The 17772-nt window shown below is 40.2% G+C and overlaps 1 protein-coding gene across 1 annotated transcript in view; it reads right to left on the bottom strand.

Annotated features, from left to right (window-relative positions):
* Nucleotides 1–1705: 1705 nt before the first annotated feature.
* Nucleotides 1706–17772, bottom strand: part of LOC119853499 (CD2 associated protein) — a 150327-nt gene continuing 134260 nt past the window's right edge. The window contains exons 14-18 of the mRNA XM_038396619.2: nt 14170–14282; nt 11876–11965; nt 6601–6788; nt 5908–5971; nt 1706–4243 (exon numbers count right to left, since the gene is read on the bottom strand). Coding sequence (XP_038252547.1) covers nt 4202–4243; nt 5908–5971; nt 6601–6788; nt 11876–11965; nt 14170–14282 — 497 coding nt within the window. The 3' untranslated portion in view covers nt 1706–4201. The remainder of the gene's footprint in view (nt 4244–5907; nt 5972–6600; nt 6789–11875; nt 11966–14169; nt 14283–17772) is intronic.

Below are 17772 nucleotides of genomic sequence, written 5' to 3'. Positions count from 1 at the left end.
CTCATCTTTAAATAAGAGGTAATTAAGCTTATTCATCCCTTTGTAAAAAGCTTTGCGATCTACAACTAAAAAGGCACTATTTAAATGCAGAAGGTTGATCTTGTGCGAAAAACACTAGACAGACTTGGAATATCTTATCTGAGTTCTCACTTTCTTCCACCCACCTAGAATATGCATTCTAAGTAAGAAAAGTGCTTCAGAAGCCAACTGATTTAAATAGGATTTTCTTCCTTAGAAAACAGATGTTCATTAGCCTTAAAATCAGAATGATGGATAAAAAAACAGACAAGGCAGAATGGAGTGTATGCAGGCTTTATGTGATCAGGTAGAATAGATGTCACTGAAGATATTAGCTATTCTGGCAGTTTCTACCTCCCACAAAATCAACTGGTTTGGACAATATGTGGCAATGATTTCCCTAAAGAACTCTTTAGGCTGCTATGTATGTTTTTTTTAATTCTAAGTTATTCCTATTCAATTTCAACCTTAACATTTTAAGACTATTCTTGTCTGGGAATTCTATTTAAAACTTACAGAGAAGGAGAGAATGACATTCATCAAACTTACCTTGTTGCACCATTAGTTGGTTTTTATTTGCTTCATATTTAGTCACTGAATTAACTCCATCCTGCAGTTATTTTCTCCTGGTGTGGTGAAATTTGGGGTGGGGCCATCTTATCTTAAATTTATATAGATAATGCTCTGCCTACATCTGAAATGTACTAATCAAATTCAGTTATCTGATTCACGATGGAAACAGTCCAAGCCAACAACACTTGGAAGTAATGGGAATCAGTCTTTCCTATGTAGTAATCACCCAGATTCAGGAGTGGAAACTGAACATGGTGTTTCCTAATAAGTCCTCCATGAGAAGATGACAGCTTTGCCTTGCATAGAAGAAGCTGAGAATTCTACCCCTTAACAAATGCCTCTCCGGTGGGATTTGCAGATGGCAAACGGCATCTACATGGGTTCTAGAGCTGTTCGGAAAGTGTTTATTTTACCCCCACGGAAAAAAACACCTTTTTTGGCAGAAAATAAAAAGCTGAAAATTCTAGTTCCTAAATGCAAGAAAGATACAATAGATAGCCATATCTAGGGAAACAGATGGAGCTAATAAAGGTGGGTGCATAACTGGTTGGAAAACCATTCCCAGAGAGTAGTTATCCGTGGTTCACAATCATGCTGGAAGGGCATATCGAGTGGGGTTCCGCAGGGATAAGTTCTGGATCTGGTTATGTTCAATATTTTCATCAATGATTTAGATAATGGCATAGAGAGTATACTTACAAAGTTTGCGAACGATACCAAACTGGGAGGGGTTGGGGTTGAAAGTGCTTTGGAAGATAAAATTAAAATTCAAAATGATCTGGACCAACTGGAGAAACGGTCTGAAGTAAATAAGATGAAATTCACTAAGGATAAATGCAAAGAACTCCACTTAGGAAGGAACAATCTGTTGCATGCATACAAAATGGGAAATGACTGCTAGAAAGGAGTACTGCAGAAAGGGATCTGGAGTCATAATGTATCACAAGCTAAATATGAATCAGCATATTCATGAATCAACACTGTTGCAAACAGAAGGATTCAGAAGGTAATTTCCTTATTTGAGGTCTCTTTTCCATGCTTGTGTTGTAATAAATTTAAGACAAAACTCAAAACTTCCTTGAACAACAACAAAAAAGCAAACATACCAACCACAGTTCAGGATTTTTTTTATTTGCTGGAGTTTTGATAGCATGCATGATTTTTTACAGCACCTGTAAACAAGTCAGTGAAGCATTATAATTTAAGGAACTTGTATTTTGTGGAATGTCTGTATAAAAATTACCCTTCCCACCTCCATGGTATTACACAATACTAATCATAGATAAGACAGACATGTATCAGGTTGACTTCTTTATGGCTAAAAATACTCATAGCAGCGACTTTTAAAAAGAAGATTTTTTATTAAATCAAGTCATTGCACTTGCTCATTTATTGCTACAGCGAAAAAGGCCATTAACTTATTATTACACTTTTCAATTTTTGATTTAACTGATTGTCTTGTTCTGCTTGTCTGCTACAAGCTTAAGTGCAGACATGATAATCATCAGAGCAACCTATCATAGGACTTGTTTTATGCTCTGGTCACAGTGAAGAGCTTATAAAATAGAGCATCTTCTATTTCATTAGGCTCACTTCTTGCTTTGCATCATCAAACTTAGGTAAAGAGGTACAAGAGTTCTAAATGCAAGATTTAGTGTGACAGAAGCACAACTGCTACCCATTATTCCTGGATATAAAAGTTCTGGCTCAAGTCTTCATTTGTGATGCGTCAAGGCAATTAAAAGTTAATATTGAACCAGCTTGTTACCAATATTTCTCAGAAATATAACCTAAAACTTGCATAATATATTTACTACTCAGATTTCATGAAAAATGTAATCAGCAACTGCAGATAAACATCATGCAATTCACTCTTTAGATATTTGCCACTTATTGTGCACCAAGTATGGAAGAGTGTTCTCATGATTTATTAAAAACTTTCACTTTACTTCATTAATCTACATTACTACCCCTCCGGTACTCTCATGAATAGAAATCTAAATGGTGTTTTACAAGCCAAGATTATTTATTGGTGAGGTTGTCAAACTAGGGGGCACGCTATATTCCGTTAGGTCAATCAAAGATGAGGAGGTTGTTGCTTAATTGAAGCAATGCGTTTTAATTAGGGTTTCTATTTAAAAAGCTGGAAATACTGTAGATTTGTATCAACTTTGGCTAGCATTAATAAAATATGAATTAAGGGGGAGTAAGAGAGCAGGGAATAGTTTTTCCAATATTTACTACTTGGATGTTTGCTCTGCTCCCAGGGGGGTTAGGTACAATGTGACCTGCAAGTTTTCAACTTTTTTCCATGGGGAATACATGAAAGACATTGTGTCAAAGATCAGCACAATGATTCATCAGAAGCTGTTCCAATCTATCGTGCGAAAATATATATTTCTTTAAAATGTGATTACATCTGGATTTATATAACATACTGAGAGCTTATAGTTTGTGGCATAAGTAATACGCTTTAAAAAAAAAGTCTCAATATTTACATAAGAGCCCAAAGTGATTTCTTTGGAGCCATCCATGTCCGTTGGGTAATACTATCCAATTTTAAAGGCTGTATGAATGTGTATATGCACATGGCTGACCAAAGACACTGAAAGTTGCAATTCATATAAAGGAAGTTTTTAAAATGTTCTTTTTTAATACTACTATTACTGCAAAAAAAACAACAACAAACCAATGAAGACTGATGAGCTAGATTTAAATTCAGAAAAGCAAAAAAATCCAGAGTTAAGGCTGATTTTGCATGTCCTATGTGCTACGATATCTAGGCACAACTGGTTAAGTTTATGATGGATTTAGCCTTAACTCTGGATTTATTTTTCCTTTTTTTGTGGTTTTAAGAATTAACTTTGTCCTCCTATAGTTTTATGGTTCAATCATAAATCCCTTTTATGAATCCTATAGTGCAAGTGACAAAATGTTTTCCGTTTAAGAAACTATTTTGGTTAGATCACTAATTACTACTATGCATAGGTGATTAATCTGCCACATAGCATCACCAAATTCTTGTCTCATCACCCAAATTATAAAACAGCATATTGCGAATACTCTCACTGCAGACAGGCACAACAGTGTAATCCTGGGAAAGAATGCTAAAATTAAAAAATAATATACAAATATCAAATATTCCCTTGTGTGTGTCTGGGAAAAGTAGACTACAATTACTATTGGGTTACTTCGTCCCTCCCAATTGACTATTTTACAGATTACTTGTAAAGATATATCACCCTATTTATAGTATAGATCTCTTTAAAAATTACACTACAAGTATTCAATAAAAATCTATTAAGAACTCCCTCTTCTTTTTATACAGATTCAGTAGTATTTTCAAGCAAACCGGAAAATAAAGGTCTGCAATTCCAGCACAGTAAGAAATAAGGCCTCTTTTATATTGGCAAAAAAAATTACATCATTTTTTTTCCCCTTATCTCTCTGAATACAAGACTATGTTCCTCTTTACTCTTCCCAAGCCCATGGAATACCAGCTTTCATTCTACTGAAGTTTAAAAAAAAAAAAAAAAAAAAAAAAGTCAGTTCTATTTGTATTATATGTCTGAATTCCTGGCAAGTTAAGGACACTGAGTTTATGACCGATTCATGTAGACATGACTGCTTTCTTCAACTTTTCTATTTCAGCCTGGAAAAGAAAGACATTGTGAGAATAATGAACTACTCAATATCTCAGTAATCAGTATCTTTAATTTACATTATTTTTACCAAAATCTTAATCTTTACATCAATTTTTCTTTGCAAATTCATGCTAAGCAACTTTCATTATTAAAAACGTACACATTTAACTATTTAACACTAACATACAACTAAGTACCATGGCTTACGAGATTCATTTTAAAATGCATATTGTCTATTTGTATGGTAAATTTTATTGAGTTAGTTCTGATTAAAGTGTCCCACAAAAGAAGTTTGTTTTCTGAATTCAATTGTTTAAAGACTTCTGCATTATAGGACTCTATGGATTGGTGCATCATCTCAGACTTTTTTCCTAAAGTGGATCATGTACAAAATTTCATACCAAGCCTACCGTACTAAAGGATAATGTGAAATAGTTTGTCTTAGTTACACCACTGCAAATATGAATGAACTCCACTGATTACAATGGAGGTACACTATTAAAAATCTGTTGTAACAGAACAGAATATGGTCCAAGGTCTTTTCAAATTTGTGAAATTGCACCTTTTGCTGAGTTGAAGGATACTTTCAAATAGGGTCCCTTTTGTACCTGCCTAAATATAAGATTATGTATAAATGTTCACCTAGGATGAACCCATATCAACTATTCCATACATGCTGTATTCATAAGTGATATATACTCAGAATTTCTCCCTGTAAAAGAGACTTTGCTTTTCCACACAGCTTGGAGAGAAAAAAACCAAACCATCTTCAAAGCTCACTGTACTGTATATGTATCTATATGCCACTAAAACCTTATTATTCTGTTTGAGTTATTCTGATTTACTGGTCTTCAGAATATTTAAAAATTACAGTTGATTTATGACTTGAAATTTTGAGTTAAAAAAAAAACCAGAAAATTTTGACAAGATTTTCATGAGTCTTGTCTTCACCCTCTCCCCCTTTTTTTTTTAAACCAGATCTATAAAAACCCTGACTTCTCCCTATGTTCAATTCTCATATCCATGATTTAACACACTGCTTAAAAGATGTTTCACAGCAGGATAACTGAAGCCTCTTAAAATAGCCTACTTGAGAAGCTCTAGGACAAAGCAAAACAACAAGGAGTCCTCGTGGCACCTTAGAGACTAACTAATTTGGGCATAAGCTTTCGAGGGCTAAAACCCACTTCATCAGATGCATGGAGTGGAACATCTTTTCATATGCTGTGTATTTATACTCTTTGTATGTTCCACTCCATGCATCTGATGAAGTGGGTTTTAGCCCACATAAGCTTACGCCCAAATAAATTCGTTAGTCTCTAACGTGCCACAAAGACTCCTCGTTGTTTTTGCTAATACAGACTAACACGGCTACCACTCTGAAACCTAGGACAAAGCAGGTTCACAATACACTGGGTATTACTGAACTCTACTCCAGACCTAAACATGTGGCTAACCTCTACTTTGCATTCGGAAAATGGGGTTTTTCTAGCTTTGAGTCTTTCATGTATAAAATATAATTCTCCATACCCAGCTTCTGCTTTACTAGGCAATCATTCAGATTCATACTAACAATACAGAGATCAAACAGGACTGTTAAACGTTTTCATTAGCCCTCTGGTGTCAGAGTATTGCATACACATGACTATACACTGTCCTCAATTAAAATTACCTCTAGGAGACTGCGCATCATCTTCTCTTCCTCCAAATCTTTTTTTAGTTTTTCCAGTTCTTTGCTATAAAATTATAAACAAAATTAAAATACAATTGCAACTGAAAATAAAAAAAAAAACGCTAGTCTTGTATCTTATGGTGTTGAGAACTGAAATTGTCATGGATAGGGGAATTAATTCACACAATAGATTTTTGGCAACACTGTATCACATATATGCTACACATATTTAAGTATTCCTTAGGAATATTTTCCATGCAAGATTATTCTTATAAAATAATTTATGTAAAATACTGGGACAGGACAGACCCTTTAGAAAGATGGGCCTATTTACATACATCTTGAGTTGAATTTTGAAAGTGCATTTCTGATTGCTACATCTGTTACAAAAATTTTTGTTTTTGCTTGAAGAATAACCATTTACGGAATTTTTGTAACTGATAAAAAAGTAGAAAAACACAAAAGGAAAAGGAGGAGGTAGAATGCAATCTCACCATTATTTCTCAACAAAAATTAATATTTATTCATTATATAAACCTGTTGGGTGAACTTCTAAAGCAAGGTGCCTAATGCAGTCCAAGAATGATCAATACGGAAAGCTTACCTTTGAAAATAAAATTTCCAGTATATAATATTTAGAACAGAAGTTGTTAAAAATATTCAATTGAGGGGTAAGAGAAATTAAATATTTACCTATGATCTTTTCTCAGTGCTTCTACAATACTCAACAACTCATTAATCTGAATCCTGAGATCGTTCACAGAATTTTTTTCCCCGTCATCTGTTTGGTCTTTAACTGTGATTTCTCCAGGAGCAGAATTGAGTATAACAGAATTTGGTCTTGGAGATGAAGATAGAGGTGTTGACGTGAACACAGGTGGCTGAAAGAAATCAATAAAAAAAGGTAATAATGAATTCACTATAAATTGGGGAACACACACCACACAAATTGTGTGCGTTTTTTTCCCAGTATTGTTTCAACCCAATGTATTACATTATAAAAATGATACACAACTATCCAACTTGTAAAACTGTTTTTTGTAGTGTGTACAGCAATTTATGTACTCTGGGCTTTTCGGTCTTTTACAGAAGACATGACAGGAAGCACACTCCATTTGACAAGGTAGTACATATTTGTGCCAAATAATGGATGTATAAAGCCAATGAGCTTGTCTGGCGTGTCTCCCATGAGCTGGAACTACCACCTTGAGAAAAAGACAGTTACCTTTTCGGTAACTGGTGTTTTTTGAGATATGCTGCTCATGTCCAGTCCATATTAGGTGTGCCTTCTTTCCACATGCACCAGTGCAGGAAGTTTTTCCCTCAGCAGTATCTGTAGGGGACTGGTTCTGGTGCCCTCTGGAGTGGTACCTGCATAGCGCAGCATAAGTAGCACCGCTGGCTCCCCCCACCCTCAGTTCCTTTTTGCTGGAAACTCCGGCAGATTGCAACACAGCTCTGCCGAACACAGTATCGTCTCTGGCCTGCTGAATGATGCCATAATGAGTGGTAAATGTGTGAACAGAGGATCACACTGCAGCTCTATAGATGTCCTGGCTAGGGACGTGCGCCAGGAAGGCCGCCAAAGATGCCTGTGCTCTCACTGAGTAGGCTCTGACAATTGGTGGTGGTGGTACCCCCACCAGGTCGTAACAGGTCCTTTGAACTTGGCCATGGCTTGCCACATATTGAAATCATATTGGCCAAGGAGGGCTTGGTGGTTGGCCACTCTTAGTTGAAGGCTGGAGACGAATAAACCTTTTGCCTGAAAAGATCCAGCCTACTTGAGTCTTTATTTTTGGGGGTGGCCCCGGGTTGTCCCTGCCTCTCGATGTGGTTAATCACCTCAACCACAAGGGACTTGCGGGCTGGGTGGGAGTATAAGTACTCTTGGCCTTTGGTTGGTACGAAGAACTTGCGTTTGGTTCTTTTAGAGAAATGGGTCAGGGAAGAGGGAGTCTGCCACAGGACATTAATGATCTTAGAAACCTCTTCATGAAGGGAGAGCGCCACTCTGGCAGGAGCCAAGGACGTCAAACAGAGAGTCCAAGGGCTCTTCCAATTTCTCTCCCTAAAGCCCCAGGTTAGAAGCAACCCTCTTCAAAAGTTCCTGGTGCACCTTGGCATCATCCTCAGGAAGTGGGTGAGGGGGATCCGTGATGTCATCATTGTTACCAGAAGAGGCTGATGCAGGTGCCACGGGAACCTCCATGTCCACAGGTGGTCCAGCAGCTTGCTCCCCGGGTCCTTCTGGGCCTGCAGGGTCTTGCCCCCAAAGTCTCCAGCACCAGAGAGGGACGGGATATCGAGGCTGCTGGCCTCTCCGAGGCTCCTGACACCAATTGGGCAGCATGGGTGAATCCCCAAGGGTTCAACGAGTACCATTGCACCAGTCACTGTGTTTGGGGCCATGGAACAGATTTTGGCTCTGATAACGTAGTTGGCACCGTTTGTACTGAGACTTGTCTCGCAATCAGGGAACCCTGTTCCAAGCTGGAGCTACCAGTGGAGCAGTCAATCCCGGGCGACCAGGATCGAGTTGAGAGGTGGCTCTTGTCCAAACGGTGCCAGTCGCTGCATCCCGAAGCCAAACTGTCCGAGCAGGACGGTCTTGGTCCTGCTCTCAGGGACTGATAGCGTTTGGCGGATCTGCACTGAATACCTGGTGATCCACGCCTCACACTACTAGACCGGTACTGGGATGTTAAATGGGACCAGGAGCTCCTATGAGCCCATTGAAAGGGAGGATTGTCTTGAGTAGGGCAATCTTCGTTTTGGAGATGGGCGATGACAGCCCATTGATCGGCAGACTATGGTACCTGATTGGTAACGGGCCCTTGAAGATGGTCGGGCCAGTCCCGGAGTTCTTGCTGGGTGGCGCATGCCTTAGAGGGTCTGCGCCAATATACCGGCAAGATACACCACAAGTCCCTCAATCGGTGCCCCCGGTGTGGGGACCAAAGAGGGCTCCACTGAGCATGCCTCTCCAGTCCTGAGGCATGACGGCTGCAGGTGGGTGAATGCTGGCGGGATGTCCCTCTCGATGGGGAATGGTACCGTTGAGGCGGGGACATGTGCATAGGTTCCTACGTAGGTTTTCTCCGTGACCAGGGTACTGCAGGAGCTGGTGAGGGCGGCACCAGGATCTCCTGAGCTGCTTGAAGGGTTTCGGGTGTCGACGGCACCTGCAGCTGGCCAGGGCCTGCTCCGCTATCTGGAGTGGCAGGCAAGGCATGGGATGAGCTTCACTGCTTGACTTGAGCTGGGGCCTGACTTCCGAAGGGGGCTGTTCAACTGCCTGACATGGGTCTTGGCTCGCTCTCTGCCCTCTCCTTTGCCTTGCGGGAGGCAGGAGATCTCCTCACAATCTTTTTTGACTTCTTGACCGGAGCCATGGAGGGAGACTGTTGCCGACTCATGGACGGCGCCAAGGAAGCACTGGGGAGTCGGGTCGCTGCTCCGGTGCCAGAGTGAGTGTCGACTCCATTAGGATATTGCGCTCCTTCTTCGTACTAAGTTTAAAGGACTTGCAGATATGGCACTTGTCATTTATGTGCCCCTTGCTTACGCACCTTAGGCAGCTGGTATGTGGATTGCTGATGGGCATAGGCCATTTGCAGCGATGGCATGGCTTAAAGCCTGGGGACCAGGGCATATCCCGACCCCCAGCTTGGTGCCATTCGGAACTAACAGAAGAGTTTGAGACTACTACTAAGGGTAACTAAGAAAACTATTAACTGTGTGTAACTGTTTTACAGGATTTCAGAGTTCGCAAGAACAGAAAAAGAATCAATGCTAGCCAAGGCAGCAGATGTTCCAGCACCATCACTGGTGGCAAGAAGGAACTGAGGGTGGGGGGAGCCAGCGACACTCATTATACCATGCCACGTGGGCGCCACTCCACCAGAGCTGGTTCCCTACAGATGCTGAGGGAAAAACTTCTGGCACCGGTGCATGTAGTGAGCACAGACATCCAATATGGAATGGACATGAGCAAGTACTCGAAGAACTGAAGTGACTCCAAAATCCTCCTTAGGAAAGATCTTGTGTGAGGAGGGGAGAATATTTTTAGCTCTGATCTCACACAATTGCCTAGCTCCTAAACACTGACGGTAGCTGCGCCCAGTTCCCCACAGCAGAACTCTTGAAAGGCATAGCAGAATACCAAAGTGGGAAAGCACTACAGGGAACCAGCAGGCTCTCAGGCCCTCATACCTCAGTGCAACATGCTCTGGATAACTGTCTTGTGCTGGACACACCCTGAGTTGGCCAACCAATAAGTATGGTCCCTAACCAGGCAGGGCAAAGTCAACCAGAGGCCCTTTTTTTTGATAGAGGGGATGGTCCAGAGCACATGCTGCTTGTGACAAAAGTTCCTCCTCTACCTTGGTGGGTCTTATTGGCATATTTGCTCGCCTTGGAGCTTCAAGGCAGCCCTCAGTTTGGCCGTTTTCGTGAACCCACAGTCCAGGTCAACTCCTCTTGTGTCTGACGAGGAGTTGCGAGGTTTGGGGGGAACCCAGGCCCGCCCTCTACTCCGGGTTCCAGTCCAGGGCCCTGTGGAATGCAACTGTCTAGAGTGTCTCCTGGAACAGCTGTGCGACAGCTACAACTCCCTGGGCTACTTCCCCATGGCCTCCTCCCAACACCTTCTTTATCATCACATAGGACCTTCCTCCTGGCGTCTGATAATGCTTGTCCTCCTCAGTCCTCCATCAGTAGGCATTCTCACTCTCAGCTCCTAGCACTTCTTGCTCCCAGCTTCTTACACAATCACCACAAACTGAAGTGAGCGCCTTTTTAAACCCAGGTGCCCTGATTAGCCTGCCTTAATTGATTCTAGCAGCTTCTTGATTGGCTGCAGGTGTTCTAATCAGCCTGTCTGTCTTAATTGTCTCCAGAAGGTTCTTGATTGTTCTGGAACCTTCCCTGTTACCTTACCCAGGGAAAAGGGGCCTACTTAACCTGGGGCTAATATATCCGCCTTCTATTACTCTCCTGTAGCCATCTGGCCTGACCCTGTCACATGGGCAAGAGAGCCATTATTTAAGGTGCTATGCCAAGTCTGGACTGCCACCGCTTCATGTAGGGTACCATTTTCTAAATGCTCCCGCTGCCTTGAGGAAATAATTCAATTATCAGAGCTCCCTCTCACCATGCAAGAATTACTTAGACTATGTTCTTTGGGGAAGCAATCATCTTGTTGTTCTCTGTTTGTATAGCACCTGTGGTGCATGACTGGGGCTCACAGGCACTACCACAATACAAATATAGTAATAATGAGCAAGACCAGGGAGCTGAGTCAGGCACAGTAAGAGAACAATGCACCAGAACCTTAGTAACTGAGGTAGTTTTACCCAAGAGGAGCAGCCCATTTAAGATTAGGAGCCCTCCTTTGCAGAAAGCACTTTTCGTAATGTTGTCCCAGAGGAGAGGTGGGGCTCTGCTAGGAATCATAGAAGTTGTCCCTGGAGCGAGTGGAGGGGTTCACCTCTCTCTTCACATTGGGTTGCCCACCCTAAATGCATTCCCCACCTTTCTATAACTGCTCGTTGGCAATCCCAGCCTCCTGCCATCAAATTTACTTTGGAAGTAAAATTCACAGAAGTTCTTACCAACTATTTGGAAAATCCAGGATGACACCAGCTCTCTCAATTTTCAAGAGCTGCAATGTAATGGGGCTCCCTACAGTCAGTTATTAAGCAAACGTCCATGGTTGTAACCAAGGTCAAGCTATGCCGTTTTGCATGCCTTTTCTGCTCAAACCTGCTTTTCTTCATCCAGGAGCTAGGTGGCAGAGCAGACATCCAACCTACTCTTGGAACTAGAAGCGTAGTTCTATGTTACCCAGTATAAAACTTGTCATTCCTGTATTTAGCTCATATAGAGCACTTGTGTTTCCAGCTATCTGCAATCTGTATAGCTGCCAGTAGTCTGATACGTTTATCTGATCATTTCAGTTTCGTACCTTTTTAACTTCAGATGACTTTGGTTTGGCACTTTCTTCCTCCTCTTTATGCACCTTCACAATTTTTTCTGTGCACTCATTTTGAGTTGGCTGGTAAATAAAAACATGCATATTATATAGAATGTGTGCAGAATAGATAAAACAGTAACTTACAAAATTACTAAGTGGGATAGAGTAAAACAGGGCAGTCAATAGGTGGACCCCACGCTAAATCCGAACTGCCAGACGCTTTTGAATGGACCTCAAAATCTTTGTATTTACTTATTACCACCTTTGTTATTTTTTATTATTTTCTTCTCTGGAGACTGGACCTTGACTTTATCTTGATAAAAAATAATTGACTACCCCTGGAGTAAAGTAAGGACAGTAACTGAAGCGTATTGTCAGAAATATCACTGACGATCTTAAATTGATTTCTAAAATACTGTTAACCTCTTCTGTCTTTCACACTCTTTCCCCTCCCTGCCCCCGAATGTTTATTAAATTAGCTGTCAGCTCTTTGGGGTAGGAACTATGTATGTTTCTGCAATGCTTAGCAAAATGAGACCTTTGGACACAACCACAATAAAAACACGTTAAAAAGAGTTATAACAGACTGAGGACTTGGACAATCAGACACCTCAAGGGGGAAAAAAGATCTAGACCCTACCCAAATAAGCAGTTAAACCAACTGATAGTGTGCTATGTTATTTTGCTATAAGAATATAATGGGTAATGACCTTTTATGAAAGCCTGTAATGCAATGAACATAATAGTCATTACAAGATATGCATACAGGTTATAGTTATGAAAGTATGTCATTGTACATATAAAAATTGTAATTTTAACTGTGGTGCCACTTCAGTATCACCTCACAACAAGACAGTGAAGCCATCAGGCAGGCTGAGACTACCTCTCCACCCATGTGAGACTGTCTTCAAGCACATAGCCATTGTCCAAGTCCAGGAAAAAAACAATGAGGAACCATTAATACAAAATAGGAACAGCGTGAAACTGAAAAGAAAACCAGACTCTTTGAAAAATGAAGAGCATCCAGAACTTGGACAGTCTCAAGGTGGGGGCTGTCCATGGATGCTGGATCCCTCCTATAGCTAGGGGATATAGTAAGAAGCTGTTTTAAGGCAAAAGGTAGCTCTTATTAGAAGAGAGATTTTTTATCTAATATGAAAGTGTAAAGCCTGCAGTTGTATCTTTAGGTTTATTTTCTGTGTGCTTTCCCTTATTTCATCTTTGAGTCTGTGCTTTTTCTATTAAACAAACTTTTTATTTTTATCCAAACTGTTTTAATGCAAACTGTATGGAGAGCGTGTGCCAAAGTGCACTTATGGGGATGGAGAGGGTGCTGATTTCATACCTTCGGGGGTGAGGAGCCAGAGGGGGAAAATCTGAGTGTCTGGTAATTAAGAACTCTGGGAGACCTGGGACTGGAAGTGCTGTGATGTTACACTGCAAAATAACTAATCTAGTGAGAGCCAGGATGAGACCTTGTGCTTGTGGGCAGGCTACTGGTATCAGGGAATTGAACCACAGCTGCACAGCATAAACGACCCCAAAGTTACATGACATGTGGTAACAGAACCCATTTCTGTCTGTGTGGACCCCATAATGTCACGACTCCATTACAGCTCAATTGACATAACTGCATAAAGATGAACAAATAGAATATTAAATTTATCTCCAAGATTTACTCATCCTGGCATTTGATATCTTGTATGTCTGAACAGTAATCTACATAATCTACATTTACTAAACTGTAGATTCCCTGGACAGGGATTATGGGTTCTTACTCTTGTAAAACAGAGGACACTGTTGGAGTTTCAGAGTAGCATCCGTGTTAGTCTGTATTCGCAAAAAGAAAAGGAGTACTTGTGGCACCTTAGAGATTAACCAATTTATTTGAGCATAAGCTTTCGTGAGCTACAGCTCACTTCATCGGATGCATTCGGTGGAAAATACTGTTGGAGTTGAAATATAAAAACTCCATAATGAGAAATTTCTTTTATTGATGCTACTGGACCACTATTTGAGTAGGGAAATAGGAAATAATGTCAAAACCCAATAGAATAGATAAGAAAATCTATTTTTTTTAAACTGCAGTCGTGATGCTGTTATATTCAGTTACACTCATTTTCATCTTTACTTTTCCATTTGTGGATACATGTTCCTATCAATACTCTCTTAGGCATTTGCTAATGAAATGACTTCCCTGGAGTGATGATGTCCAATAAAATTCTCTCTTGTGGGAAGCAGATATCCTAAATTTATCTTCAGAATAATACAGTCGGTGTACTCACAGAATGATTGCCGTTGAAACGAGTAGGCAGCCTCCTGCCAGGCATCTTCGGTCTGCTTGCAGTAGGATGTGACAGATTATTTGAGGTAGCTATTACATCAAAACTTAAAAGATCTAGAAGAAGGTGAGAACACAGACCCCCCTTTAAGTTCAGAAGGTTCTCAGGAAGTAGAAACAATTTTTTTTAAATCATTAAGGAGACGAGACAACAGTACATTCAGAAGACTTTCAGCACACTATGCTCTCAGGATATGCAAGAAATAACTGTCGTATGCTTTCAGTAAGTCTGGAAAACAACATTTTCGTTAAAGAAACTAGAGAGAATTGGCATCTTTTAGTTAATAAAACAGTTAAACAAGGAATTCAAATTCATATTCCCACCAGAACAAGAGAGGCTCAAGAGAGAAGGTGGCATGAAGCAGATTTCAAACTCAAGTGTTGAGGAAAATTCGTAATTTCTCACAATATATTTTTGAAGGAAACTCAGAATAGCACAATAGTTTTGAGCTATGTCAGTTTAGATCCATTTAAGAGTTTTACGGATAGTCGTATTTTCCTATCTTGATACTCTTGAAATTAAGCATGTGAATCAAAATTTAATGGAACCCTAACAGAAGGACCAATGTAGAATGTTTTAAGTCACTACTAAGGGTCTCAAGGGGCATGATAAAATAGGTGGCATATATTCACTCATGTTAAATGTGTACATCAAGTTGTAAAAATGGCTCCTGTTAGCTCTCACCTACAATTCCAGCAGGCTTTATATATACAATAAATAACTTGTCTACAGACAAGCTGCAAGCGTCCAAGAGCTTTGTAGTCCAAGAGCTTTCTAAGTGTTTCATTTATTTTCACTTTGTTAGTTTAGACATCTTTTCATGTTAGGTGAGAATCTGCCTGTGCTTGTGACACTACATAAAGAACCTAGTAATTTAAGTATTGTTTCCCTGAATTCTCCGACTCCTCCTTGCTCCTTGAGATAAGTGTCAATTATTACACCCCAGGGACAGAAATACCCATTAGGACAAAACCACCATTTAACAGCACGAGTAAATGATTTTAGAGTGATAAAAAAATTAGGTAATTAAAGCTAATTTACCCATTTTGTGGCTACAGCTTAATTAACCTCAGTGTCTCAGTTTACCCATTTGTAAAATAGTTAAAAATACCTACCAATCTGAAAAGGGTGTAGTCAGGCTTAAGTGTTTGTAAAGCACTTAAACATTATTATCATAATATTATATGTCATGTATTATGAAAGTATTTTAATTTGCAAGATATCTGCATAATACATATTGACTTCCATTTTAGTTAAAATTTACCATCTGTTAACCTTTTTCCCCACAGTCAAATCTTGATATGGACTTGAATGCAAGTCAATACACACAGTGTTTTTGGTTCCGCATCATACAACTTTTGCCAAATGCATTATGATTTATCGATCAGCGGCTAATATTTAACTTCATTCCTTATTTATTACATTATCCTTCCAGGTTTCCTCATCAATCTTCAGGCTCTAAGTATCATAGAAATCATCGATGGAAAAGACGTATTGGGGTCATCTGGTCAGTCCTTCCATAGTGTTTTATGTTTTAGTGTTTTATCCAGGAGAGTTTCATATGGCTCAAATGATGGGGCTTTCATAGACTTGAGATCTCACTATTAGAAGTTCCATTACGTTTAGCTACACATCTTCGTATATCCTTAAGAAATTTTGCTTCCTCCTTGGTGATTACACCTTTCAGCTATCTCAACATGCCTATCCTTCCTTTTAGTTGTTGCTTAGCTAAACTGGACAAACTCTACTAAGGGATTTTTAAGGGCATCTATCACCCTTTGTAAACATGTATTAATGCTGGCAACAGAAGGGGAAGGTAGATGTAAAGGGAACGGAGATGAGTGGAGAGAAATGGAAGGAGAAATTGGAGAGGTGAGGAAAGGACAGAGTAATGGGTATAAGACGACCGATGCTGAGGGCAGTTTGAGAAGAAAAGGATGGCCACAAGATAAAAAGGTCATTGTAATCAGGTACAACACAGTATACAATATGTTAAATGTCCTGCAGTAGCTATCAAGGAGATAGCCTCATATTCTTAATGGTCCACCTAATCTCAGAAGAGAAATCTGTGTTAAAAAGTAAACCTGGGCCTCCATTAGTTGCGTATTAAGGGTAATAATGAGGATGAGAAAAGGAAAAAAAAGACTAAAATATGGTATTTATACATTTGTTCTGTCTCAGGAAAGTTCCTTTCACCTGTGGTAGCAGCAGGAAGGAGGAACCATGTAGCAGTAAGCTTAAAGAGGTGCACAAACTGAATTACTTCATATATTGTAAAGGATGCCAGCCTGTCTCCCATGGTTGAGTCACATGCCAGGCGCTCAAGTTTTAAGAGCCCATATATCCAGAGAGAGCAATGTTTCATTAAGACTTGGGAGAAACAGAGTCCAAGGGTGCAGCTGTTGCCTGTGGTACATTATGGAAGAACCAGGATGATTCGTAGAACTGTTTCTTTGCTATAAGACTGCAAACTCTTTGAGACAGACTGTTACACCTCAGTAAAGTGCAAAGTGTAACATAGTGCTATCATAATACAAATAATAAAGGGCTCTCTATTCATTTCTTCCTTACATCTTTTCTTTCTTGTTGGCTTAATATTGGGAATAGAGTGTGATTACTTGATGCAAGCCTGTAGGAAAGGCTAAGGTATTGACAACATCCCAGCTGAACTGATGAAATTCGGAGGAGAAATAGTAATAGATGTACTCACCAAGATCTGCAACAAGATCTGGCAGACTGATGAGTGGCCCTCAACGTGGACACAGTCACTAGTCATCACTCTGCCAAAGAAAGGCAACCTGCAATTGTGTCAAAATTACCAGATTACAAGCTTAATTATCTATCCTAGCAAAGTGATGTAGAAAGTCCCCATATTGAAGCCACAAGCGGAGAACATCATCGCTGAAGAACAGGCCGACTTTCATGCTGGAAGAAGTACCACAGAACAGATTTTCAACCTTCGTATTCTATGTGAGAATTACTTACAACATTAGCAGGACATCTGCGACATCTTCATTGACTTCAAAAAAGTATTTGAAAGAGTATGGCACGAAACTCTTGGGCAACCATGAAGAAGTACAATGTTGGTTGTAAGCTTATTCTTACCATTAAACAACTGTATGCCAAGGCCAGCAGTGCAGTTCTCATCAATGGCATAATAGGAGGGTGGTTTTGTACCACTGCTGGAGTCCAGAAAGGTTGCCTTCTTTCGCCCACACTGTTCAACATCTACTTGGCACACATAATGACTGATGCCCTAGAAGATCACATACGCACAGTCAGCATTAGGGGGCAAACCATCTCAAATCTTTGGTTCGCTGATGACACTGTCAGCCTAGCAGGCAGTGAAGATGAACTTGCCAACCTTGTGAAACAATTGGATGAAACCTCCGCAAAATACAGCATGGAAATTAGTGCAGAAAAAACCAAGCTGATGACAAACAAACATGATGGGATCAGCTCACATATCACTGTCAGTGGACAAGAGCTGGAGACAGTGAAACAGTTCACGTATTTGTGGGCAATGACTGATGAAGGATCCAAAGC

This window comes from Dermochelys coriacea, chromosome 3 (assembly GCF_009764565.3).
Source record: "Dermochelys coriacea isolate rDerCor1 chromosome 3, rDerCor1.pri.v4, whole genome shotgun sequence".
NCBI classification, from domain to species: Eukaryota; Metazoa; Chordata; order Testudines; family Dermochelyidae; genus Dermochelys; species Dermochelys coriacea.
This window is presented reverse-complemented; position numbering and strand designations above follow the sequence as displayed.